The 26,349-nt window shown below is 42.2% G+C and overlaps 1 protein-coding gene across 2 annotated transcripts in view; it reads left to right on the top strand.

Moving 5' to 3' along the window:
• The window catches only part of ppp2r3a (protein phosphatase 2, regulatory subunit B'', alpha), a 64,243-nt gene that overhangs the window by 20,709 nt on the left and 17,185 nt on the right, over nt 1-26,349 (top strand). For both annotated transcript variants that reach the window (XM_007564511.2, XM_007564510.2), the window contains exon 2: nt 16,536-20,116. In XM_007564511.2, coding sequence (XP_007564573.1) covers nt 17,357-20,116 — 2,760 coding nt within the window. In that variant the 5' untranslated portion in view covers nt 16,536-17,356. The remainder of the gene's footprint in view (nt 1-16,535; nt 20,117-26,349) is intronic.

Genomic DNA, 26,349 nt, shown 5'->3' with positions numbered 1-26,349 from the left:
TTTCAGGAGGTATGAACAATGCAGCTCTTTAATCCCAGTTGCGATTCTGCCTGCGAGGAGATAAAGGAACTATAATGCACTTTATGGATGCCAGTTCATAAAAAAACGAAAGCCATTTGTTATTTCTGCGGTTACATCAACGTTAAACATAGTAATTTGGGATTTTTAAGTATTTAAAAAAACAAATTTGCTCAAATATTCTACTGAATAGTACGTGGGATTGTTTAAGCATTTACCTTTTGGGATTCGTAACAGTGTTGTTTCATTAAAACTGCCTGTTCTGTTCAGTTTCTAGCGCAACCGGGCACACGCTGTATGCACTTTAGTTAACGACCCGGTCTCAGCGCTGGAAATAGGTCAGTAAGTTATTAAGATAATTAGAAAAATCATGCTTTGACAACGGGGATTATCCACAGCCTTTTGAGCAGACCAGCGTCGACAGTCCGGTTGGAGAGTCTGCTAGTCTTAGGACGATAAAGAGCAGAGGGTTACGTGAGTTCAAATAAAAAAAATCGCTTCCCACATTCAGAGCTCTCTCTGCATGGCAGGAAATGCCTCCCGTCGTGCCTTCCTCGGTTATTCCAGCGCTGCTACAGAAGGTCACTTGCGTCCTTTCTGCAGCTGGACGCATCTCGGCGGACGAAAAGCCAAAGTTGAAGGCCAGATACTCGATCTCTCTTCATTTTTTAAAATGAAGCTAATAATTCTGCTTGGCTTCAGTTTCCGCCTGCAGTTTGTTTGTTTTGAAATCCCATCGTCTTAAGCAGTTTTCCTCCTCTCCCAGGAGGTGTTGTGTAAACTTGTGTGCTTTAAAGCTTCAGGTTACGTTTTTTTTTTTTTTTTTTTTAAAGTCACTTTCTGATGAACCGCTGCTGCTTCACCTAAACTGACAGAGCTGCTGCACTGTGTGCGTGCAACTCGCTCCGCTATCGGTCAGAGTGTCTGTGCTTCGGGACACTAGTCAGCAGGACGTTTCAGGCCTGCAGCAAGTTAGAGCCATAGAAACTGCAAAGCGTTCCCACATCGCCTTTGAACTGCTGCTGTAATGAGGGAATGTTCTTTTCTAAGCCCAACCCAGGGGAGTGTGCATGTGCGTGTGCGTGTGTGTGTGTGTGTGTGAGTGTTTGTGTGACATGGTGACTCATTCAAGCTGCAGCCATTGTCTTTCTACCCCTGATCGTGTTGTTTTCTTCAGCCTCAAAGGTGATTGAAACAAATGAGAACCCCATGTGTCTGCAGCGGCTTGTGTTGCACCAGAAGAGACACTTTGGCTTCACCTGAGGTCGCCTCCTCGCCGTTGGTCTCGGCATGCCGTCTCGACACTGTGTTCTTGCTTAATGACAACACGGCCAGGCAGTCCCTCCCTCGTCTGCTTTCTCCTAAATCCTGCCTTTTACTTTATTTGGATCTGCTAAGTAACTCTCAAGTCGGCTCATGGAGTAGATCTCTGCCGTTTTGCTGCCATATTATGAACAGATGTTCACCCGCATGCTGTCGATACATGTAACCGTAGCCTGCAGCTATGTTTGGAAGACAGACCGGCCTCTCCTTTGCTCCTTTTGTTTACTCAGAATAATTGGAGCGACCAAATCCAGTTTTCTGACTCATTTAAATGAATATGTTCTTTTTATTGTGGCATTATGCTTTTGTTTCTTCTTCTTTTTTTTTTTTTTGAACTACTCTGGTACATCCATCATTGTCTTGTTTTCATTATTTTACCTGCGAAGAGCTGATTCATCGCGACTAACATAATGGGCTCTCAATCGCTTATGCAAGAGCAGCCAATTAAGATGCTAGACGCTTAAGCGACTCATTAGAGGCATTCTGCAGATGAGCAGACAGATCTGCTAAATTTACTTTGAGCAACAAAATATGAACGAATGTAATCAAACTCAAACAGATGCTGGTTGTTTTTGCTGTCTGCCATGCCCTGGTTTTGCATTATACTTTATCACTTTGAGGTTGCTGTGAGACTTTTTCAAATAAAAGGATTTAAAATAATAAGGAACCAATAAACAACCAAATCATATGTGCAAATAGGAGGTGGCTATAGGCTACCATGCAGACTGTGTCACAATCACAAACAAGAAAATGCATGAGCACTGGATCCGTACTTTCAAAATTATTCACCAAGACGGACTGCATTTGCTCAAAAATACTAATGAATGAATATATTAGGATATTTATATAAAACTCAAACATTAATTTCTGAACTCTTCCTGAATTAAAACATTACTATTGTTTTTTTCTAAATGAATATAAACTTGTTTTCTTTGCATTATTTGAGATCTGAAAGCGCTGCATCTTTTTTTATTTTATTTTGACCATTCCTCATTTTATGCAAATAAATACTAAACTTTTGCTTGTAATTCCTGAGACATGTTGACAGTAGTTTATAGAATAAAAGAACAATGTTCATTTTACTCATATATCTATGATAAGTAAAATCGGAGAGAAACTGATCATTCTTAATTTTTTCCAGAGCTGCATATATATATATACTGCCAGCATGTGTCACTTTTTGGTGGTGGATACACACAACAAAATGTAGGCTTAATTTTGAAACCATGTTTCGTTGCTCCAGTCGCAGTGGAGCATTGGTCAAGGCAGACGAGGTGAAATAATAATGGTTGTGTCAGGCTATCACATACAATATTTATGAAATATGCAGAAGTTTATGGTTGGCACCTTTTGCAAGACGCCGTTTGTCATACAAGTTAAGCACAATGATATGAAATGTTTGTTTACGAGTACAAAACAGAGGTGTGCGTGGAACACGTGGGCATAAAAGTGTGGACAAATTGACAAAGGGATGAATAGACCAAAGCAAACAGCTGTCGACAGGAAGTCATAGGAAATCAATTGAACAAAACACAAAAGTTTCATGTGGCTAATTGACGTTTAGGTGCGAGTGGAAAGGAAATCTTGCCGTGTATATTAATGTCTGAAAGTGATGAAATGTGAAGCAAGTTCCCAGCGGCAGCGAGGCATGAGAAGACAGGAGGACAGGTCACAAGCGGGAAGACACGGTTACGTTTCTCACTAAGCAAACCGAGAGCCGATGGAAAAAACGAGGTTTCGGTGAAAAGAGCACGGATGAAAGGGAAAAAAGGCGAGGGGAAGTCTTTAAGAGTAAAGCAAAATGGAGGGATTCCTCAATGAAAGGCAACGGGGTTGGGGGGAAAAGAGAAGCGACTGATGGGATTTAGGACGAGGGAAGTGTGTGAGTAATGTGGAGCAGTGAGTGTCAACGTGGCCTCGGTCTCTGTGCGACACTCTCACGGACAGAGAGCGACTCGGTAAACACGCACACTCTCCAGATGAAAAGGCAGTCGGACATTTGACCGTGAGCAGAGGCCGGGGGTCACATGCACAAACACGACTCTAAGAATAGACGCTAAACAGCGGGGGAAAAAATAGCCCAGTAACAGAGGATGTGGCGTGCATGTGTATTTGGGTCCGTCTTCTTTTTTTATTTTAATAAGTGTTTGTTGTTCTGCGTTTATATCTCGGGTTAATTTGATCGTCTTTACATAAACACTCCAGCGCTCGTATCGTGCCCTCATCCGTAGCTGCTGCTGATCCCGCGAGCTGGTTAATATTTGTTACATTTTCACTTCGTGGCTTTATTGGTCCCACAACATGCACTAATTTGCTTCTTTCTGTCTGTTGAGGTTTTGCTCAACCACAGGTTTAATAGAAAGAAGCAGGAAGGGGTGAGGGGGAGGTGAAGCGGGTCCAGTTTTATGGTCTTGTTTGTACTTCGGGCTGTAAATACCCCCTAACAGGGCTTAAAGTGACAGCTCGCAGCACAAAGTGTCATGTCTGCACTGCTTAGTCGGACTGCTGTTGCTCTACAAAGAAGTCGTTTTAGGAGTTTTGTTGGGCTTCTGAAAACTGCGAGACCGTTTTCGGTCATTAAGTCACACGGAGTAATAGGAAGGCTAAATATCTTTTCAAAATGGAAATCTGTTCAAGGTTTTAGCTCTGGTGTTGATGAAACATCTGACATCCTACACAGTGAGAGGTCATGTAAGGATATATATGGAGGAGGGAATATAGAGGCAATTCATCCACTTCTAGGAGACAGAATCTAATTTTCTTATAACAGATATTTTATTAGACACACGTATAATCAGTGGAGTCTAATGACTGTTTGGACGTCTAAAAAAAAATAATGTCCAGCCATAGTTGAAAAAGCTGTGTGAGCTGAACAAGAGCTGCAGCCAGAGACTGAAAACATGGTTGACATTGTCCTGGTAAAATTGGGAAATGATGAACTTTCTGTAACTTATTACCTCTGCTGGTTTATGTTTATGGTGTTTTTATTTTAAGTTTTCAGCATGTCCTTATTGTTTCTTAAAAGCATTCAACCCTCATTGGGACTTTTTGTGACGGACCAACACCAAGTAAGGCAGATGAGAAATGCAGGTCCAATTTTTTTGTACAGAAGAAAAATGATGCATGTAGTCTTTTCTTTTCTCAAAAATACACCGAATCATTTATTTCCCATTCATTTGAATCAGAGGATCAGACTTTGACTGGACCATTTTAACACATAAAGAAATTAATATCTGAACCATTATATCTCTGGCAGTACGTTTAGGTTTGTTGCGAATCTCTGTACAAGTCTTAAATCTTTTGCAACCTCTCTATTTCTTTTTCTTTTTTTAGGATTTCCCTTGTATTTATTTCCGCTCATCTTATTAGCTCTTGCCATAATTCCTGTCTCTGTTGGTGAAAAGCTCCCCACAGCATTAGACTGCCACCGTTACGTTTCGCTGGAAGGGATAGTGTGTTCGGGGTTACGTTGCATTCCCATTGCGCATCGGTTTTTATATATAGGCTGAATTCTTACAAATTTGTCCTTATCTGGCCAGAGCAAGTTCTTCCACAAGCCTGGAAGAGGATGCTCCCAACGCCTTGCTTCCACTGAGCAGCACTGTGCGATCGGTATGCTATTTTTTTGAAAGAGGCAAAGGAGTACGGATGGATTTGTCAGAGCACTGTAACTGGACACAACATCATATGTGTGTTATGGCAAAAATATCTAAAGAAACAAGTATTATTTGGGTACTTTATAGGGTACTAACAAAAGTGATTTAGGAAAAATAAAACATAATATTTTGGGGTTTAAAGGAAAAAGTGTTAAGAGAACAAATGGTCATTTTCATAAAAACAGGATTCTGTTCAAACACTATTTTAGCTAAGAATTAGGCTTTAGTTCTTCATTATAAAGCACCTGATAGTTTCTCCGTGACTTGAGGAAACTGTAACAAGCAGTGATCAGAACATCCAGTAGAGTAAACAACCATTAGCTGCCGTCATGCGGTGGTCAGCGATCCGCTCTGGCCAAAATTGGTCAAGAAGTCGGGGTTGTGAAGGGAGATGACGAGCTCAGGCTGCATCACAAAGTCCTGATTTTTCTTTTTCTTTTCTTTTTTTCTTTTTCTGCGTGTGTGTTTTTGGGACGCGGTGCCACGATAAGGGAGGGTGAGTCACCAGCGGTTCGGATCGGGATGACTCTTCTAGCAGGCTAGGTGACGAAGGCCCATGGCGACAGGGGTTTGCGGTTAGAAACCCTAATCTGCTCCTCATATGACCTTCTGATGGACAGGAACAGCAGTGTGCGCACTCACCCATACACACTCACCACCCCGACACGGAAACGTACATCCACACACACACAACTCTTTGACAAAACAGAATCCTCTTCTAACTTTTGCTCCTCTATGTGATTCTAGGAAAATTTGACATTTGCTCTTGTTTTCATAAAACCCATCCTCCTTTTTTGCTCCACAAAACCCATAAATCTCTCTCGTAGATATCATGTTTGGGCATCTATTACATTCTATACATTGTATATAGCCAGCACTTAAAGGTGCTACTTTTGGAGACCTTTCCAGGAAAACTATTTTTATTACTTCAATTGTGTAATGTTAGCACCTTTGGAGGGTTCCTCGATAATGATTTTGCTCCTAATTGTACTGCACCGGTCAAAGCTTTCACTTAAAACAAACGCCTTCTCTCTCTCAACCGCCTGTGAACTGGGCGTCCTTCACTCGCCCAGTAGGAGTTTTCAGTTTTGTGTTTGTTTATTAAATTGGACATGTGGGACGAGGCTGTGCAAGACGTGCACTCGGCATGACTCAGACTCATTCTGCATGAAAGTTGGCATGCAATGTGCAAATATTATTAAAGCCAATTTGGACGCAAGCGCTGGAAGTGTAGGCACTGTATAGCGATGCCTGGATTGATTAGCGTCTGATTGGCGGTCCAACAGAGTAAAGTATTTTTGTTTTCCTGTTCGGTAAGTGCTACGACCGCAACCAACAGCTTGTGCTTTGATGCACTTGTTTCAATGAAATATAAGTGCATCATTTTCTATTGCATTTTAAACTAATGCCTCTATCAGATAACATGCAGGATGTTTTCTTTATCTTTTGCTGTGCTGTGAGGGCATCAGGTCAGGCCTCAGAGGAAACACGAAATCAGTATCGGCTAGGAAGAGCCTGATGGATGAACCCAGAGCAATCACATTAGTTTGACCCAGCAAGAGGCAGTGAATTCACCATTGGCTACACTTACTTCATAAATCAGTTTATAAGATATATTTGTTTTAAACCTTCTTTGATCTGATACTGCTAAATAAAATTAAGGGCAGATGTGACTAAGTATAAGTGCAGGTGTTCTGTGAAGACCTTAGGGGTTTATTAGAGAAAAAAAAGCATCTTGAGCAACAGACAGGTCAGAGAGAAAGTTTTGGAGCATCTTAAACCAAAGTTAGGGAAGCAAGACTTTAGCAACGGACAGCAAAGCTGGTTGGAGTTGATGGGAAGGTGGATGAAGATAAATAGGGGACAACCATGGTAAAAGACTTCTCCTTCCACCAGGACAATGACCCTAAATGTACAACTAGATCTACAGTGGAAAGGTTTGGATCAAACCATGTTGAGGTCTTGGCTTAGTCGTAGTCCAGTCATAAACCAAACTGATAAACTGGCGGTCAGTAAAAATTGAGTTTCGTAGATTCTCTTCATCCAAGACCCAGTTATCACGAAGCCGCTTCTTCGGTTAAGCTGCAATCCAGCCGCTAGTTTACATGTCTCCAGTGATCGAAGTCTCGTACGCGGACACTTTTTGAAACCAGGTCTCACAGTGAAACTTTCCTGTTTTTAGTACTCTGTAGGTGTGAAAGCGCACATAAAAATAGCCTTTATTTAATCAGACAAAAACCTCATTGAGATCTATAATGTCTTTTTCAGGAGGAACTCGACAAGATGGCAGCACCGTTTAAAAGTACAGCTGTAGGGTTTATTCTACGCATGACCTTGCAGATAACAAAATCAATCGCAGATAATGCTGGGCTATGTCGAGCTTGGGATACTTAACCTGCTCAACTTAACGCAGTTCCTGATAAGGAATATATGTTGCATGACCGCTTGTTTGTACGGGTTACTGTTTGCAGTGAAATGGAAGCTAAGGACACGACAAGGCGCGTGGACTTTGACGTCCATCTAAAATCACAGTGCCATCTAGTGGCCTCGTATAACAACTGCAGCTGACTCAGAGTGTCTAGGCTGCAGTTTCCATGCAGCTGTCTTGCTTTGAAGAATGGGCAGAGATGTCAATCTCTATTAGTGCAAAGCTTGTAGAGACACACCCCAAAAGCATTGCAAGTGTAACTGTGTAATTTTTATTTGTAATTTTTTAAAGCTATTTTTATTTTTCCATTCGTCTCCTTGCAGTAATTTCTGTTGATCTAACACAGTAAGTTACCAAAAATGTTTACATTTTAAAGTCCTAAGTTAGTGTGTGATATTGACGTAGACAGAAAGTTGTACTGATCCAACAGATTCCTTCACTTTTAAGAATAACTTACTGGATGTTTACGTTATACAGCTAAGATGCTGCTGCTGAATATCTCTGGGTGTAAAAGAAAAAAAAGAAAGAAAGAAAAAAATGGCATGTGAGGAATGTGAGATCTTGACTTTCTGGCTTTTGCTAACCAAAAGCGGAGCGTGGGAAAAATCCGTCGCCTGGCTCGGTTTTGTCCCGTACCGGTTGATTTCTGTTTGTGTTCACCCTCCTCTCATCCAACATGTTGGATACGCCTGCAAAGTTCTGGTTGTGTTAAATATTTACTGCACAGAGAGCCAGCCATTTCCACTTTCGGCTGCAGTGTTGTGGATAAAGGAAAACAACATGACGGTCCCCAGGTATGGGGTTCTGCTAAATTTGTAAATTAATTTTTGTCCTAAATTACTTTTTCCTGGGGAGTAAAAAAAGCTGATTGGGGATTTCCACATGCAGTTTGGTGCCTGTTATCGCTAATCCATTTTAATCCATTAAGATCAGATTGCTGCTGCTTTAAAAACCTCCACTTGTACCCCATTAAAAAGGCAGAGCCAGAAATAAGCTCCTAACCATCTTTCGCTTTTGCTTTTAGCAGTGAGGGATCATTGTATTGAGTACAGCTTTGAGTAAAAAAAAAAAAAAAAGAGTCACCTTGCCATCAGTGCAGCCACATTACGGCGTACAAGTGTGACTGTTGGCATGGAGATGTCTGTTTTAACATTTGCATTGGAGCCCTAGAAACTCCTTCAGAGCTCAAATAATACATGAAAAGCTGCAGGGCAGAAAAAAAACCTCATAAAAGGCCGATGGAGCTGTCTTAATATAACAGGCTTATGTTTTTCAGGAATTTAATTCAAAAAGTGAAATTTATCCTTTACATTTTAAGAGTCCATTTCTGTTAATCTAGACACAATCTAAAGGAATTGTAATTTTATTTTGATTTGGTTTTGTGCTTAAGTGAGTTTTAAGATGTTTCATGTTGTATCTACCCTTTATTTAATTCACTCTGTCCACTGGTGTGCCTCTTGGCCAGGTCTCCACTGTAAAAGAGACCGCATCTCAAGGGACTTCCTGGCAAATAAATAAATAAATATGTGTCAGTTGACAGTTTTCCAGGAGTCGCTGACAAACCCCACAAGGAGGCAAAGCTGTGAAAAGCCAGCGCAGAAGAAGGCAGCTGTTCCCAAAGTGCTGAATCCGTTGGCTACAGTGGGAGACAAAAAAGATTCACAAGCAAAGGGACATCCAAAGTTTAGGGGATTGCAGATTGAAAGAGTTAGTTGCGTCCCTTATGTGAAGCGACGCCTGACGCACAGGAAGCCTGTCAACTGGTCCAAAGAGAAAAGAGCGTTGCTTAGCGATCCAAAGTCCTCATTACATTTGGAAATCAAGGAAGAGAGGAGAGGCACAGAATCCAAGTTGCATGAGGTCAGTGCAGCTGTCTACCAGGAAGCACAAAATGAACAGGAATAAATTAGTTGAGTTATTGAGCCCCGATCGTTAGACTCGATCCAACTTCTAAAATTGTTGCGTTGATTTTCTTTCAGCCGATTCCCCGTTGGATACAGCTGGCTTGTACGTTGGTTGCCTTTGGGTCTGGAGTGGTAGGAGGTAGCAGAAATAAAGTGTTGACCGGTCTGAATCCAGGTCAGCTGTCTTCATGCATTACGTTGGATTTTTTATTATTTTCTTGCGAGTTCTTTTCTCCGGTTTGCCAACAGGAGGGTTTGTGTGTATCTAACGTCTGGCCGACTGGCGGCTGACTCCATGTACATTAGCAGAGCACAGCCGAAGGCGTGACGTCAACCCAAATGTGTTTTTTGGAAATAGCGACGATACGGGGACCGACTCATAACGAGCTCCCGGTGAACCAGGATGCTGACGTGTGTGTGTAGGTGTTGGTTTTTCACACAGGTGTGTGTGTGTGAGTGTGACATTGTGTGGATGCATGCAACGTGTGTAAGTGATTGTTCTGAAGCTGATTTCAAGGCCCTTGGGCCCGCTTTAATCACCAAACTCTCACACGGACCACGGTGTTGCATATCCATGGCGTGTTTTTCTGCCCTTCTGCATGGGAATCAGTAGGGATGCTTTTATCTACGCGTGTGAACAAAACTGCGCCTGCCAGCCTTATAAGGTCAGGCAGTTTTAACCAGGAAGCATAAGGAAAGACGTGAGTCACAATTTTTCCCTCGTCTGCACAGAAACACAAAAACATCCTCTGCTCTGACCTAACAGGTTCCCTAAGGGGCTATATAGTGTTTATGCTCATGAGTGTGTGTGTGTGTGTGTGTGACCATGTGTCCTGTAGTCTTAAGGGGGAGTTTTGTCACTAATGAGGTGCTGAGGTGTCCACATGGTTGTTTTTCCCCAGAGATGTGGAAAGTGTTGGGTGAACAGCTGGTGCAGCACTGGAGGGGTCAGACTGCGGAGGAGGAAGAGGTGGAGGAGGAAGAGGAGGATTGGTCCCCTTGATGCCTGTATATGTTTTCTGCAAGAAGATCATCTGCCTGGGTGTCTGGATGCTGTTTTTAAGGGTTCAGTTATTTAATTTTTATATTTTGAATGTTCTCGTGCAAATAGACCACAGTCAAGTTGTGTATTTTGGTGTGAATTCAGATTATTACAATATTTGGTATGCTTTTTAAACTAAACAGAGTACCAGTGGTACATTTTTTTTCGTACAATTGGACATTTTTCTTTCATTTTTTGTGGAAATCTCTTTAAAATGTCATGTTTTTTCAGTGTTTTTTTCCCTGTATTGTAGCTTGGATATCTCAATTAGCATAAAAAGTAAAAAAAAAAAAAAATGTTATTCAATACTTTTGCCTAAGTCTGGGTATCAAAATGAGTGAAATGTTTGCTAAGACTAACCATATGCAAAACATTTCCAGTTAAATATTTGCTGTGAACGCTGTGAACCTTTGTACTTATCTTTTAGTTTGCAAAAAAACAAAACAAAACAAAACAACAAAAAAACAAACAATGGACTGAGAACTCCAAGAAATTTCAGTCTAAAAAACTCTGAATTTATGGCATGACAATGTGTCTGAACCACGTATTATTTCAGCAGCTGTAAAAAATAATTGTTTCTTTTCTGTTAAAGAATGCCTCTGATCATGCAGTACATTTTTTATCTAAGTAGTTTGTGTGAAAATAGAGATGCATCTTTTACTCAAGTCTATAATATATCTTGATAATCTGACGCTGACCCATGTTTACAGTAAAGCATCCACAGTTAGGTCATGCACAATACTGCTAAACGGATTAATCCAATTCTTCCATGACAAGACAAGAAACAGCTTATGTTTACAACAGAAAGAAAACTGTCCGTTCCCAGATCTACCTGCATAATGTGACTTGTAAAGCCTATAATTTCATGCCGTTTCATTTTATAACAGACTCCATCAGGGCTGCAGATGTAGCTACAGCTGTGTGTGTGTGTGTGTGTGTGTGTGTGTTTGTGTGTATATATATATTTGTGCTTAATGTCTCTGTATCTCCAGAGTGCAGTGATTTGTGCTGTCAGCCTGGGTTTCTTCCAGACAATATTTCTGGCAGACATAACAAGAAAACTCCCTCAAGTGGCTGCCAGATTCACACGTCTCCAGCCTCAATCCTGCACAGAATTGCCTACGCGCTCAGCAGGATTCCACAGATCTGACCCGTTTGGGTCTCCTCGAGTCCCGTGAAAACCTAAACTAGCCCTAGGAGAGAAAAGGAAAGGCGTGATGGGACACAGGGGTCAGATTTTGGGTCCTTGTGTCGGCTGTGCCTGCATTAAGACCCGTGTTTTGGCTTGTCCACAGACATCTGGTTTGCACTGTAACTCATCTTTAGTGGAACCTGGCAATGGTGTTTTAATTAGTGGGGGAGTTTTTTTTTTTTTTTTAAACTCCCCTACTTAAAAAAAAACAACAAATGGCCTTGACATTTAAAACTTGCAGTTTGCTTATTTTCTGTTGTTGTGAAGCATAATAAAGAGCATCGATGGCCTCGTTCTTACCCAGTCCGTCTCCCTCCCGTCCAGCTCAACTTGACTTTCTACAGCTGACGGAAAATAAGGAGAAGTGAAACCTGACCTATTCTTGACAAGGATACATCACTCCTGCCAGGATGCATCTCTGTCTAGCACCCCTTTGTTTTTTTTTCCTTGGTGCCAGGAAATGGCAGCTGGGCGTTTTGATTGATGGAAAGCTGATGCAAGGATCAAGATAAGAAGTGCGCTTGCCTCTGTATTCAAGATTTGTAGTAGTCTGAGTAAATGATTCATGGTGAGATTACAGAAAGAAGCAGAGAACTGGGTCAGAACGGCATTTGTGAAAATCAAAGGGTGTGAGAAAGCAATGGAGATGGAAAATGAGGTTGGAATTTTTATTACTGAAATGTGCATCTTTGCTAAAGACCTTTGCAGTCGAAGATATTCCCGTTTTACCTGTCCAATATTTTGCGATCCAGTGTGAATTATTGCCTCGGTTTCCTGTTGCCAGCTGACAACCGTGGCTCCTAACGTGGTCTGCTGTAGTTCACCTGCCTCAAGGTTCAATCCGTTCAGAGATTCTGTGGTTATTAGAGCGAATGCAGCCTCTCTGTCATCTCGAACCACCGTCCCCGTTCTCCTCTGACAAACAACGAGGCATTTGTGTCCGCACAACTGGTTCTCTCTGAATATTTTCTCCTTTTTTGGGCCATTCTCTGTAAACCATCCAGGCAGTCCGACTCCTCTGCGACAGCAATGCTGCACAAGCAGATACTGCAAACGACGATTTCAAGAGAAACTCAATGTTAGATCACAATCGACTCCAAAATCAAGACCCTGACGCTCATATGACATTTAAAGCTGGCCACTCTGAGCAGGTTTCGCGTCTAATGTCCAGACAAAGCAAAGGTTGAGCTATCTTGCAAAGTTGACGTGTAGTGTGTGTGTAGAGGAGTCGTGGGTGACACTTTCAGCTTTTTGTTTATCAACTTTAAACCATGCTCTTGGGTGTATTTGCTCTCATCGGTGCATTGCACAAAATGAGCAAAATAGCAAAAAATATAATCTTCAGGTCAATAACCCCAAATATACATCACAACAGATTTTTGAACTGATAAAATAGGCTATTATTTATTTATTTGTTGAGAAAACTAACTAATTTCAACTACATCTGCCAATTTTTTGCAAATATCCTGCCAAAAATAATGGCAAGCCATTGTTGATGGTTACAAAAACATGTCGTCAGGATGCAGCTGACTTGGAGACATTTAACCAGTGGCATATTTTTTAACCCATATGAAGACTTTCCACCCCTTTAGTACTTGCATTGCATTTTTTCCCCCTCTTTTACCTAGTTCTAGTTCTTAGTATACATGTGGCTTTGCAGACAAGAGTGTGTGTTCGTGTGTACCTGCGTGTAAAGAGTGTTCTTGCACAGGCCTGCTCCAGCTCCCTGAGGGCATGTTTGTGGTTTCTGTTATGGTCGTGTTCACATAGACCGATTTCTTCTCGACGGCCTTTCCACTTCCACTCTTTGCTTTGTAGACAGTATAACGCACGTGCGCCGCAAATAGCATTCACAATTTTGTGAAGGATGTCAGATATACCGCTTCTTTTTGTTCATGTTTGCTCTTGTTCACACACAAAGAGACACTTGTGTCTGGCACTATTAGAGGGTGTGACTGAAATGGCTTTTGGTGATTTAATACTTCCTTCCTCCACACATGCAGAACGACTTTAAGGCCGATGAAGGAAAGGGAAACGAGGAAGTGAGACGCAATAACAAGAATTAATTTCTAAACAGCATTAGGAATGGATCGATTTAGCAAAAGGTTCACAGTTGTACTGCAGCAACAATGTTAACAGAAAACTTTAAAAGATCAAACGAATGAACTATGTCGTTGCTTTAATTGAAAATAGTCGGCCAGCAAGCTTCTATCTTTCCGATGTTGTTTTAATAGGAATTAACAGTGGTGTTTCTTCATTTTCTACCCTATTACAAGCCACGTTATTTTCATCCAGCTGATCAGCAGTGCACAGCAGAGGACAAAAGTGGGGAAACTCTGTGTTACTTTGTGCTCCATGTAACTTAAGGACATTTTTTCTGGCGTTCCATTGAAAAGGTTTTAACCTGCAGGAACAGCTTGAAAGAAATTTTAACCAATTTCTAAAACAAGAACTTTTTAAAATCTTGGTGCACCTTGATACCTGCTACTGGCCAATGGCTAAACACTGTGAACACTCACAAGCCACTCTAGGTACACCACTGTACATTGTGGTACTGGGCTGGATCCCCTTTTCCCCCCCTCAAAACTGCCCCAGTTCTTTAAGTGTCACTAATAAAGTGGACAGTAAATATAATTCAGTTTCACTTAGAAAACAGACTTCTCTGACATGATTCACATATTTAGCATTAAAACTAGGCATCTACTGTTTCTGAACTTGAAGCAGGTTTGTTACCATGGTTATGAGAAGGCTTGTCCAATGTGGATTTAGCAAGAAGCAATGTTTATTTTTTTTATCCAGATACTAAGCTCTATGATGTTGACATTCAGCTGAAAGCTGATGCCACCATTTATTCTCAGGTAACGTGCCAGTGTGCTAAATCTACTAAAGACGCACTGAATGTGTGCTGATTTGAGCTTTTTTAAAGCAATACGCGTTAGTGAGGCATTCATCGACACCCATAGGTGGGCGTAAGCACAGACAAGGCATGTACCCATAGAGGTCTTTGTGGGTTATAAACACCAGTGTGGTTTGTTTACATGCTCAGAATCAGTTTGGGAAGCTGTCATTTACCAAGACATACACACACGGTTATTTAGAGTGTGCACAGCGAGGCGGAAGGAGTGTGAGAGGAGCTGTTTGCATGGAGCCGTCTGTGCGATTACCGCCCTACAACAGTCTATTTCTGATCGTCCACATTTTAGGTGCAGCTTGCCAGGAAGTGCAGTTTCCTGCTGAAGAGTCTGATTCAACAGCGTCAAGCTGTTGCACTTGTGTGTGCGTGCGTGCGTGCGTGCGTGCGTGCGTGTGTGTGGACAGAGGAAAAGGCATGAAAGGGAGATGAGGGATCTTGTCTTCTACACAAACCCAGTTGCTATTTTTCTCTAGCTTCTAATAACCTTGACTATAACTATTTTATATATAGTAATTCTCAAAGTCCTTCTTCCCAAATCTTTGCCAACAAACTTGTAAATCCAGGTGTTATTGCTAATGTGTAAATAATGCAGGACTCCTGTGAGATATTTGTCCTGCTCCTGGATAGACGGGAAGGTGCGGAAAACTCAGCAGAAGCAAAGAAATGCAGAATAATGTGGGGGGAAAGTTTTGCTTAAAGGAGAGTGAAACCTGCACAGAAGCAAAAGCAGACAGAAGACAGAGGATAAATCACCAAAGCAGCAGAGTGGACTTATAGTCTCAGTGCATCATGGGAGGTCTCCCAGCATGTCTGGCCTGTAGTGGTTCACCTTTATTGGTGTGAAGTTTTAATCCTGTTGTCAGACAAAGACAAAGCATGACTGCTTTACCCCAAGTTGGAGTAGTTACCTCAGGAGAGAAACCTGACTATTGGAAACTGAGCGACAAATTCTTTACTTTACTTCGACTCTCTGATTTTTAATTACCATATGATCATTTAGCTGTGCTATGAGGTCTGAAGGAAGTCACGGAGCTTGCAGATTTATGGCGCAGAGTGCTTCGTGTCAAGCTCAGTCAGTTTCTGTTTTTTTGTCATGATGCAGGTATTTACGTAATGTTTCACTTCTTTTGACTGGTGCAGTCATGTCAGTTTTTCCACAATGGAAATGCCTAAATTTGGAAATATGTCTTGCCGTGTTACATTTAGTGGAGAACAGCTGTTGGAAAAAAATCAAATAAAATGTGTGTGTGTGTGTGTGTGTGTGTATATATATATATAATTGTACATGATTAACTTTTTCATATTTTGTGATGTTATAACCATAAACCCTTTGTATTTATTGCTTGTTTGCATTTTGTACAATAGACAAATGCAAAGTAGGGTATAATTGTCAAAAGAAAAAAGAAAATTTCTACAAATTAAAATCAGTCACCTTGACTCTGATACCCTACCATATACATCTGTTCCAAGAAGGCCTCAGAGGTTTGCCAAAGAACCTTTAAAAAAACACATTAGAAAAACTTATGATGTGCAATAATGATGGTGAATTATCTGAAAATGATACAATGTGCAGTAAATAACTAGGTAAACATTTCAATGTTTTTAATAGTCTTTGTGATGCACACAGCAGTGACGGGTTTGCTGTGTATAAAAATGTTGTGCACAAAGATGAGGCTTCTGGCATGCAAACAAAGCGCTATAAATAAAATAATGTAAATTCATCTGACTTGCTCAAAATGCAAATTCACTGACCAGCAATCCTGCCTTGTATCTGCGACTCTGACAACTTATGCACAGATTTAAAACTGTTCTATTGTGATGCTTCATCTGTCCTGAATCTTGCACCACCAACTAGTGGTTTTTCCTGCACTGGGTCATTACACTATCAAATCAGACATAAAAATATATATTGTGAGTAATGTATCGTATTTGATGATGGTTTGTGTTAAACCTTACTATGAACCTTTTGGTATCTCTCTGAATGACATATTTTTTCTCCCTACTTTCACTTTCCTTCTTTCTCATCTTCTCTCCCTGCTATCCTTTGCTGTCTCACAGGTGGTGCCCTGCAGTCAGACGTGCACACTCGTTCGAACACATGGCTGACAGCATGAGGGCTTGAAAGAGCGCACAAGAGTGAGGGATCTGAAGACGCCCCGTCATAGAGAAAAGACGGAGTCTCTGGCCAGTCCCCTGCTATTTTGCAGCTGTGTTGGAGTCAGAAAGTGTTCGTCGGCCTTGCAAGGAAAATGAGATCTCTCTCTACATGCCATTTCCCTGTACATGGGTACGGGCCAGAGCAGCGTAAAGCCTTCCTGGCCTTGAATGAAACCCCTGGGGCTGTTCTGTGGAGGTATTTGTGATAACCCTGCTGGATGTTCTCTTGTCACCCTCCTCCATGGTTGTCATTAATGGCTAATGAGCTGCTGCTGGAGAGCGAAAGGAGAATGCGCCTGTTGTGAGAGAGGCAAGACCTTACAGCTGTTATTAAGAGACCCAGGGATCTCGGACAAGGAAGTCTTTGCCCTTCCAAAAAAAAAAAAAGAAAAAAAAAAAGCAATCAAAGCCTTTGAAACCTGCAGCTTTGAAATCATGAACATATTTTAACTCTGAAAATTTTGATATGTCTTCCTTTTATGGTATTAATTATTCATATTTTGTGTTCATGTTATATGTCTGTTGACAATGACACGAATCGTATCAGAGACGCAGTATTTCGACACGATGATTCAGCCATTGAACATGTACTGTGTTGCTTTTTAAAAGTGAAAATTTTAGCAAGAAGATATTTTATGAAACTTTGTTATACATCTCTTGTTTGTTGTAAATTTTATGACCTTTGACTATCTTATGTCTTGAAAAAAAAAAAATTGGCCACCATGGCAGCAGCCTATCGTGTCGTTGTAAGCAGTGTGAGCTGCTACAACAGCGTGGTGGTGGACCGACGTGCTCACTCCCAAGCTGTGCACTACTGCGCAGGGCCATGCGGGGCGCTGTCCCAAGGTTTAGACTGCACCGTTGCACACCGTGGCACGTGCTCTGAGTTTCTTGTTGACCCCGATGCCACATTCAATGACTTCAACAGCTCGCCCATGCAACCTCGTAACATGATTTCTCCGCACCTTCCCAACCATAATAAACTTTGTGTTTCCATGGATACTATTCATAACGGTGGTCTGGAGAGGGCGGGCAGCAGTGGCAATTTGTCTTTAGGGGAAGACAGCCCCACATGGCGGGGTAAAAAGACCTCGAGTGGCACAGGATCTACTGGCAACCTGAGCTGCTCTGGCAGCTTGAAGGACATTACTGAAGAGGCCATTAACCTGGCCAGCGGCAAGCTCAAAGAATTTTCCTTTGACAAGCTCCGCCTGTCCTCCTCTAGTCATGTTACTCTCCGCAAAGGTCGTAAAGTACGCCCAGACTCTTTTAGTCGTCGCTCAACTGACCTGGAGATCATCTACGGCCACTTCAGCTCCAGTCTTACAACAAACACAACAACTAATAGCATGACAAATGGCATAATTACTTCTAATGATGAGAATGTGCCGCCATTTATGCTAGGGAAAGGAACTGGAGCAGAAGAAGCAAAGTTAAAGGGGAGCTCTGGTTCTCTGTCAGCCACCACGAAAGTGGGTAATGGCTCTACAAGCAGCCTTTCAAGTATTGGATCACTGGACCAGAGTCTAAACACCGTGGCATCACTGTACCGCACTACTCTTGGAGAGGAGAACCTAATTGCCCGACTGCTAGAGAAGACCAGGGCAGAGGCTGGCAGTGGGGGGGCAGGTGGTGAGGACATCCGTGCCTGCCTTGACATCCTGCTTAAATGTTCTGAAGACCTAAAGAAATGCACTGACATCATCAAACAATGCATCAGGCGCAAGGCAGGTGGAGGGCCAGAGGACGGAGGAACAAACCCTGACAGTGTTTATCGGGCTGTGATGACCCGACTGAGCTCCTATCTCAAGAGACTTCCTTTAGAGTTGGAAGGGGTTGGAAGTCTGGGAGGCACGGAGCAGGGCGGTCAAGGCACACCTGGAAGCGGGCACAGTGACCTCGCTGAACTGATCAACACAATTCACTCTATCCAACAGGGACCCTTTTCTCCCATCTTTGGCAATGAGCAACCTCCCCGCTATGAAGACGTTGTGCAGTCACCTCCCATCTCCAAGAAATTTTTACACTCAACATCTTCTGCTCCTTCGTCAGCCTCACCTTCGTCCACATTATTAAAATCAGATTCCATCCATGCCAAATCAGTCCAGAGTTCAGTTTCGCCAAAGGGTACCTCACTTACCAATGGACTACAGTCCACACATCCATCTTTGAGCACCCAACACACTCTGTCTCCTCCACCTGTGACATGTTCGCCTTCTAGTTCTTCTCCAACACACTCACCCTCACCTCTTCGAAACTCTCCTACATCATCATTCACACACACTCCCCCGACATCACCCATCGAAGCTCTATACATCGAGGAAGAGGAGGCAGAAATCGGAAAGACTGCAGATCATATCTCACAGCCGACACACATGCCAACCAGAGGGATTAACATGACCCAGAACAAAAATGGAACTATCATGGGGCAACAACTGCACTTATCGCAATCTAACACAGCTAATAACTCTTCAAATCATTTGCCAGGAAGCTCCAGCTACATTCCCACTTGGCCTTCCTCCACCTCTTTAACAGTGTCGATACCCAAAGCTACTTCACACAGAAATGATGACATTGATAAGCTGCTGATGGACTTGGAGAATCTCTCTCAGAGTATGAGCCATCCTAGAACCACAGAGCCTCCACTTCCTGCTAAGACCAGGAAGAGAGGAGGACCACAAGCAATTGTCTCCAACGAGTCTCTTACTCAAGCCAGAATGGCTCAGCACCAGGTTCAAAAACCGACCAGCCACCTGGGCATGAATGGCGTTAACTCCAGGGTGACCCAGAGCCCCACTCCTCCTCAGGGAGAGAACAGTGAACCTGGCACTGGGGATGAAGAGGATGGGGCACTGTTGTTGAGAATTCTTGAGAGCATTGAAAGTTTTGCCCAGGAACTTGTTGACTCTGGGGCAGGGAGTTCAGGTAGTGCCGAGAGAAAAGTTGGAAAGGAGAAGGAGGTGATGAGGCTCCTGCAGGATACGCTGGTCACTGCTGGTAGGGCCGAAACACCAGACAACACAACCCCACCGGTGGTCCCCACTACTCCCTCCACGCACACAGCTGTAGTCCAACCTGTGGCTTCAAATCACACTCAGGAAAATGCACCCAAAGTTTTATCTGCATTAGCTTTTATAAGTGCAGCATCTGAAGCGGAGTGTGATGCCGCAGTTGAATCTGAACCTAAAACTACACCAGATGCCAATCCAGAAAATGTGTCCAAGTCAGTGCCAGATGAAACTACTGAAACTCCTACAGTCGAGGTTCGTTCAGAATCCCTGCCTGCTTCTGGAGCTTATACACCTGGAAACCTTCAGGATTGCACCCTTGAAGATGAACCCGCACCTGCAGTCTCTGTAGAAGAACCATCTCCTGTTGCCCTATCAGCCACAGAAGATGCCGTCGTTGCTGATGGTGAACCCTCGGCTTCGAGAAACACTGGTTCTACCCTTCTCATCCAGCAGACTCCAGAGGTCATCAGGGTAAGTAACCCACAGTCACAAATGCACTGTCGACGAATTAACCAAAGATACTTACATTCACTGCTTTATGAAGATGTATAGTCAAGCAATTATATTACAACCCTTTGGAAGCCCAATAAATCTTGCAGATTTATTTAAAAGTATGCCCATTATATCCAACATTCTTAAGATATTTTATTTATGACTCATATGGTGGTGCACATTGTCAGGAAGACAACATCCCTGCAGGTCTTTGCAATTAGTTGAACACTGATAATGCTGATCATTAGCTGGGTACCACTTTGACGGCTTTTAAGGACATCTGGGGCAGGGAAGGACTCCCTGTGAACTCCAGTATGTTGTCTTTGGTTGGGTGAACAAAATCCTACCTAAGATCTGGCGGATGTTTAGTGTACTATGGAGCAGAAAGCTGACGTCGATGTTTCTCCCTACGTCCAATGGGTGCTGCAGGTTGTTAACAATAGATAGTAGCCACACAGGCACACCCGCTAGAAGGAAACAAACGCACCCAGTACAACACTTTCATTCTATTGGCTGAGAGGTTGCCAGTCGACTGTGCCAAAAGGCAGCTCTGTGTTTCGTAAGCGAGCAGAGAGTCGAATAGAGACCAAGTCTGAGCGCTAGGAGATGTTTTGAGTACAATTATTACAAGTTTTGAGAAGAAAGATGTGAAGTCCTGCTTTCAAAATAAAAATGTAAGCAAAAGTACTAAACAGTTTTGAGAACAAAAGATAGGAAATCCTGCTTTCAGACTGAAAATGTGTGCTCTTGGATTATGGCAGAAAAATTCCCCGATAAACAACTGCCTTATAAAGTGTTAGGGATGTAGCTTCTCTGAGTGACGGGGCTGCATGAAGAGTGTAATTAAGTGTGATGAGTGTGCTGATTCAGTGTCGGTGTCTGTGCTTGGATAATAAAGGCTGAAACTCCAAATCGTGGAACAGAACAGCTCATTGTTTTAGGAGACGCTCTCTCTCTGTTGACTTTTCCTGTATGTGTTTTGTTCCATCAGTGTGTGTGTGTGGAGGCCTTGTGTGTGCTTTGCTTTCCTCACTGGGGAATATTTAAAGGTAATTTANGGCTGTGAAGGAGAGAACTGGAGCATGTTATTTGCATGTGTGTGTGTGTGTGTGTGTGTGTGTGTGTGTGTGTGTGTGTGTGTGTGTGTGTGTGTGCACCACAGTGGGTACCAACATTGCAGTGTATAATCTCAGAAAGAAGGGTTGCCTCCACTTGTCTGTGATGTGGATATTTAGCAGCACATTATGGATTTAGAGAATTATGTGCGACAGACATGCCCACATTTCCATATCCACACTCCTTCAAATCATTTCTATTGTCACTTTTCTTTCTTCTTTTAATTTTTTTAATCCTCTCCCATTAGTCCTCCTAAAAAGGCTCCCACTGATGTTTGTATGTGTTTATGTGCCGAGCTCTGTAACCTTATGCCCTGCTGATATGTAGGGCACCTACATATGAGGTTACCATGGTAGCTGGCCCTGTTGGAGCAGAACTGACAAAACACAAAACCAACACATCATTACACTATCTCTTTCGGCCTTCGTTGTCAAGTCTTCCCAGTTGATTCTGCTTCCTCTTCACTGTTTTGTTTTCTCTGCCTCCAGTGCTTCATGCATTCTCGGATTTCGTTTTAGTAGCTTGCAGGTTGTGTTGATCTCCTTAGTGTCCTTCTTTTACCTGCAGTGAGACAATAAGTCTATGTTCACCGCAACTCCTCTCGCTGCCCTGTGATTGGTCGCTCTGGTATTTTGGGAGAGTTGAATAACAGTTGTTGCTGTGTGCAGGGCAGAGAAACCTAATGAGACTTGGCGATTGGAGCCCGGCTGGAGTTGGTGGAGGGAGGCTGGGGCTGTTGGCACGTTGAGTGTTAATGGTGTCGTTACCCTGCATCCCCTCCCCAACCCACCACCAGCCCCCGGCTGAACTAGGTGCTAGGCAGACCTAAATCTGTCCACCCCTCTGTACTATGGCATCCCGCTAACAGACTTACTGTCGCCACAGTGTAAATGGACCTGCGTGTGGTGTGTGGGACGATGTGTAAGTCAACACAAGTTTATCATGAATTTTTCAGCTGTATAAGGAGGTATGTTTGTGGAAATGCAAGTGCATATGCAAGGAAAAGACCTACAGATGAACGAGTCTCAGTAGATGAAGACTGGTGTCCTACGAAAACATGACTGTTTGCGTTGCGTGTGTGTGTGTTGTCTCATCAGTAAGACGATCCACTGCTACTGTATGTCGCATCTGAGTTTGAGAATAGCTCCAGAGCACCAAGACTGGCACTCTGGAAATTATGCTAATATTGCTCAACAACCATCAAGCCCCTCGAGTTTCAGATTTGGACTAGAGACTCACTTAAGTCTCAAAAACAAAGACTTCAGACTTGACTTAGACTCTTCATCTGAGTCTTGAGTCTCATAAATAACATTTTGTATCTCATTTGATGGGAAGTAATTTTATTTCTTTTGTACACAGATGTACATTTACCTTTCATATGGAGTAGTAGTATTTGATCAATTTAAAATAATGGGTTAAAGAAATTCAGGACGGTTTTGGAAAGCTAAATTAAATCTTAATAGATTAATAGACAATTGTTTAATGTCTGTGTTTAATATAATACGATATTTGAACTCCTAGCATGTTTTAGGCAATCTGGATACTGTTGATGAAAAAAAGGTTGAGACTCAAACTAGAGCAATCCATCATGTCCTTCCTCCACCTGTTGCTACATACTGACTGTCAGCTGGCTGAAAGAAGCCTACAAAAAACAAAACCAACCAAAAAAAACTACACATTTTATTGTTTATCAACCAAAAAAAACTACACATTTTATTGTTTATAAATGTATTTAATTGGAAAAAACATGGAAATTAAAGAGCACAAACATCAGTCTTATATTAACATAACATGACAGTTGGCGAGTTGATAGCAGCATGCCTGCAGGTTCTTCCTGAGCAGATAGCCTGACTAACGAACCAGCTAATATTAGCTTACTACAGTATACTTGTCTTACCCTGAAGAGCAAAATGGTGAAATGGAGTGATATTCTGCACTAGTACTAGAACAAGTATTAATTTAATGCTAATTTATTCTTTCTTTTTTCATAGGTGCATTTATCAAAACTAAAATAAAACAAATGAATTTTATAGATAACTTTATTACACCTGCAATAGTCGATATGCGATATAATAGCATCTGTTATAACTGTTACGTTCCGTGATGTGCTTTTGTTTTTGGTCATCTGAGAATCTCTTAATGGCACAAACCTGCTGCAGGGCTTTGTTTTTATTTATTTATTTATTTATTTATTTTTTTGCATCCAGTCAGAAAATACCCGTTTATCTTCATGACGACAAGGATGCCAGCCGACCTCACTCAAAGGCAAGACCGCATCCGGAGCATAGAGACGTGGCGGCAGCAGCGCCACGAGTCGAGGTTCATCATGTCAGCAGCCTCTTTCTCTTCCAAAAATAAGAGGCTGAAGTCTGACATGTTTTTGTTTCTGCTCTCCGAACGGTGACATAATTTACAGACACACTTAGGCCCCTGGCGGCATCGAGAGCTGCCAGTCTGATGGCTTTATTAACCCTCTGGTGGTTCGAGTGGTTTTGCCAACTGTTTGGGACGTGCTTGCTGTTCCAAAATAGCACTGGTTGGCTAACCGTTCTTCCTGAATGTGCAGAAAGTGGCAAACATGTACAAGCACACTAAGCAAGATGATTTACTTGACAGAGTATGAAAACATTTAGAATGTCCTACTCTGAAAAATGCATTGCATTTAGGTCTAAAACTGTAAAGTCAAAAGAGAAACGGCAATAATAAGCTTAAATTAAAGGTTTGCCCTTAGCTGTTTGGTTTTATATGGTCAAATATTTTTCACTTCGCTGAAAGCACAGTTATTGCAAATTAAATAATTGTTTCACTATAACAAGCGCCATCAGAACCAGCAGAGCTCTTACGGGTGTCACAAAATTGCTATCTGCAATTATTTAGGCAGACTGCAACTATTTTTCATAATCATTATAGCCTGCCTGGTCCTCCCATAAACATAAAAATAAATCCTTATTTTCATGATTATTTCTTTCAGATTTTCCAACCCCATGTACTTCTTTTTGCTTTGCATTTGCTTAGCGGCAAAGACCTTCTTTCAGTACTTTGCCTGAAGGTTGATCCACTCTTTCTACTTTTAAGATCATAAGCATAAAAAAATCACAGTACACAGGCGCGCTGGCTGGATAAGAATAACCATACAGCTTAAAGCTGCATTAGGATTTAACGAGAAGTATATTCATGTGTTAAACTTTTACTGTCTACTTTTTTTTTTAGTCTTGACAAGAGAGCAATTAACCGTCCGGGGGAAAAAAGTATGAAATGTTTTGGTTTAGGCAGTTAAGAAAATAATATAAGGTGGAAGAAGTAGTAAGAGGGCAAGAGGGGCAGAAGAATAAATGTTTGTGACAAAGAGGAGAAATAAAATATTTTTATTTTAGTTCCTGGCTAAGAAATGGAGGGGAAAAAAATTCATGGGTATTAAAAAAGGATGACAGAAAGATGGAGTAAGGCAACTCAAATTGCAGCACCTGGAGGGGAAACGATTCATGCCGGTGAGCCCTGCATTGTGCAGTTGTTGACTTTGGGTCTGCAGAGGGTGACATCATTCCTTGGCCGCTTCCACAGGAAATAAGGTCACAGCAGGAACTTTGGCCAAGAGTGGAAAGTTGCTCGTTTTGACCTAGGTGCAAGTACACGGACGAATGCGTGCACTTTTAGCTACACACTCAATATACTTTCAGCCAGGGAGGTTTGGATTGCTGTGCAAGTAAGAATGGTTCCAATAGACTCCAAGGTCAGCCTGAACAATGGGACATTCACCACAGTACACACATCCAAATGATCACACGCGCACACACACACACACACACATATAGGGGCTTGCAAAAAGCATCCATTGCCATTGTGTGTATTTTCATAGCATTTGATGTGACACAAGTAGTGCATATTTGTGAGGAGGAATAAATGTGGTTTTTGAAATGATTTACAAATAAAAATCTAAAAAGTGAGTCAATACATTGTAGAATTATTATTTTTATTTATTTTTTTTTTTTGGGTTTTTTTTGCAAATACAGCTGCAAGTCTTCTAGGTTATGTCTACCCCAGCATGGACAGACTAAAATTTTAGCTAAAAAATACAGTAAAGTTTGTGGTCACCATAATAAAAGACAATTCAAGCAGCTTAGAAATGGTTTAGTTACCTCCATGCTTCTCTGATTTATTGTTATGTGCACACGCTCATTGAGGCTACCCCATAATTCTCCACTCTCAGTGAACGCTTGGATGTCACCCAACTGTTCCTAGTGCGATGCGCGCCTCTCAAGTATGAGTGTGCGTGCGCACTCTACGCGCAACCCTAACTGTTTCGTGCACGTAGAGTTTTTCATCTGAAAAGTCGAGCGGAGGGAGTCACGACTGCGTAACACCCTCAGCTTCCCCCGGGGTTGCTGTGGAAACCACCACAACATGTTTATAAGCAGAAGTTGGGAGGAAGGACTCCCCCATCCCAGAATATAAGTTGTGCAATGCGATTGGCTGACTGGGATTCCCCCTTGCAGAATCGCGGCACCATGGGAGATCAGACGCAGGCTGAATGTTTTTTTTTTTTTTTTTTTTTTTTTTTTTTTAGATTTAAATCGGCACCACTGTGTTGGGGTGGGTGTGTATGTGCCTGTGTGTGCTCAGGGATCTTTGTTTCCTTGTAAAAGAGCTTGCCAGTGTTCCAGAACATCATGGCTCTGTAAAGACTTGGGTGTCACCCACTCCTCCACCCATCAACTTCCAGCCTACGTATTTATCCATCTCCCTTTGAACCTAGCTCAGCTCCACCCAAACTAAGCCAGGAGTGTTCTCCCTCGCTGATGAGACGCTCTTACCAGAATCCATACCAGGATTTATGCTTCCAAAACATGCCTTAACTTGGCAACCTCTAATTTAACTTAATGTGAATAAGATACAACCTTAATCAACATCTATTTTGTCATCAGTGGCAGTTCTGCATGCTGTTGCTATGTTGATGCAAATACAAGCCATATCTAATTTCCAAAAGTGAGTCGATGAGAATATAGAGCCAAAAGGGGGTCAGAACCTTCGGCGTCGTCATCAGTCAGTTCCATTCTCACTGCTAGGTGGTAATAACAGAGTTCTACCGCCCTCTAGTG

Source organism: Poecilia formosa, unplaced genomic scaffold (assembly GCF_000485575.1).
Source record: "Poecilia formosa unplaced genomic scaffold, Poecilia_formosa-5.1.2 Scaffold160, whole genome shotgun sequence".
Classification (NCBI taxonomy): domain Eukaryota; kingdom Metazoa; phylum Chordata; class Actinopteri; order Cyprinodontiformes; family Poeciliidae; genus Poecilia; species Poecilia formosa.
The sequence above is the reverse complement of the archived record's forward strand: the minus strand, read 5'-3'. Positions and strand labels throughout refer to the sequence as shown.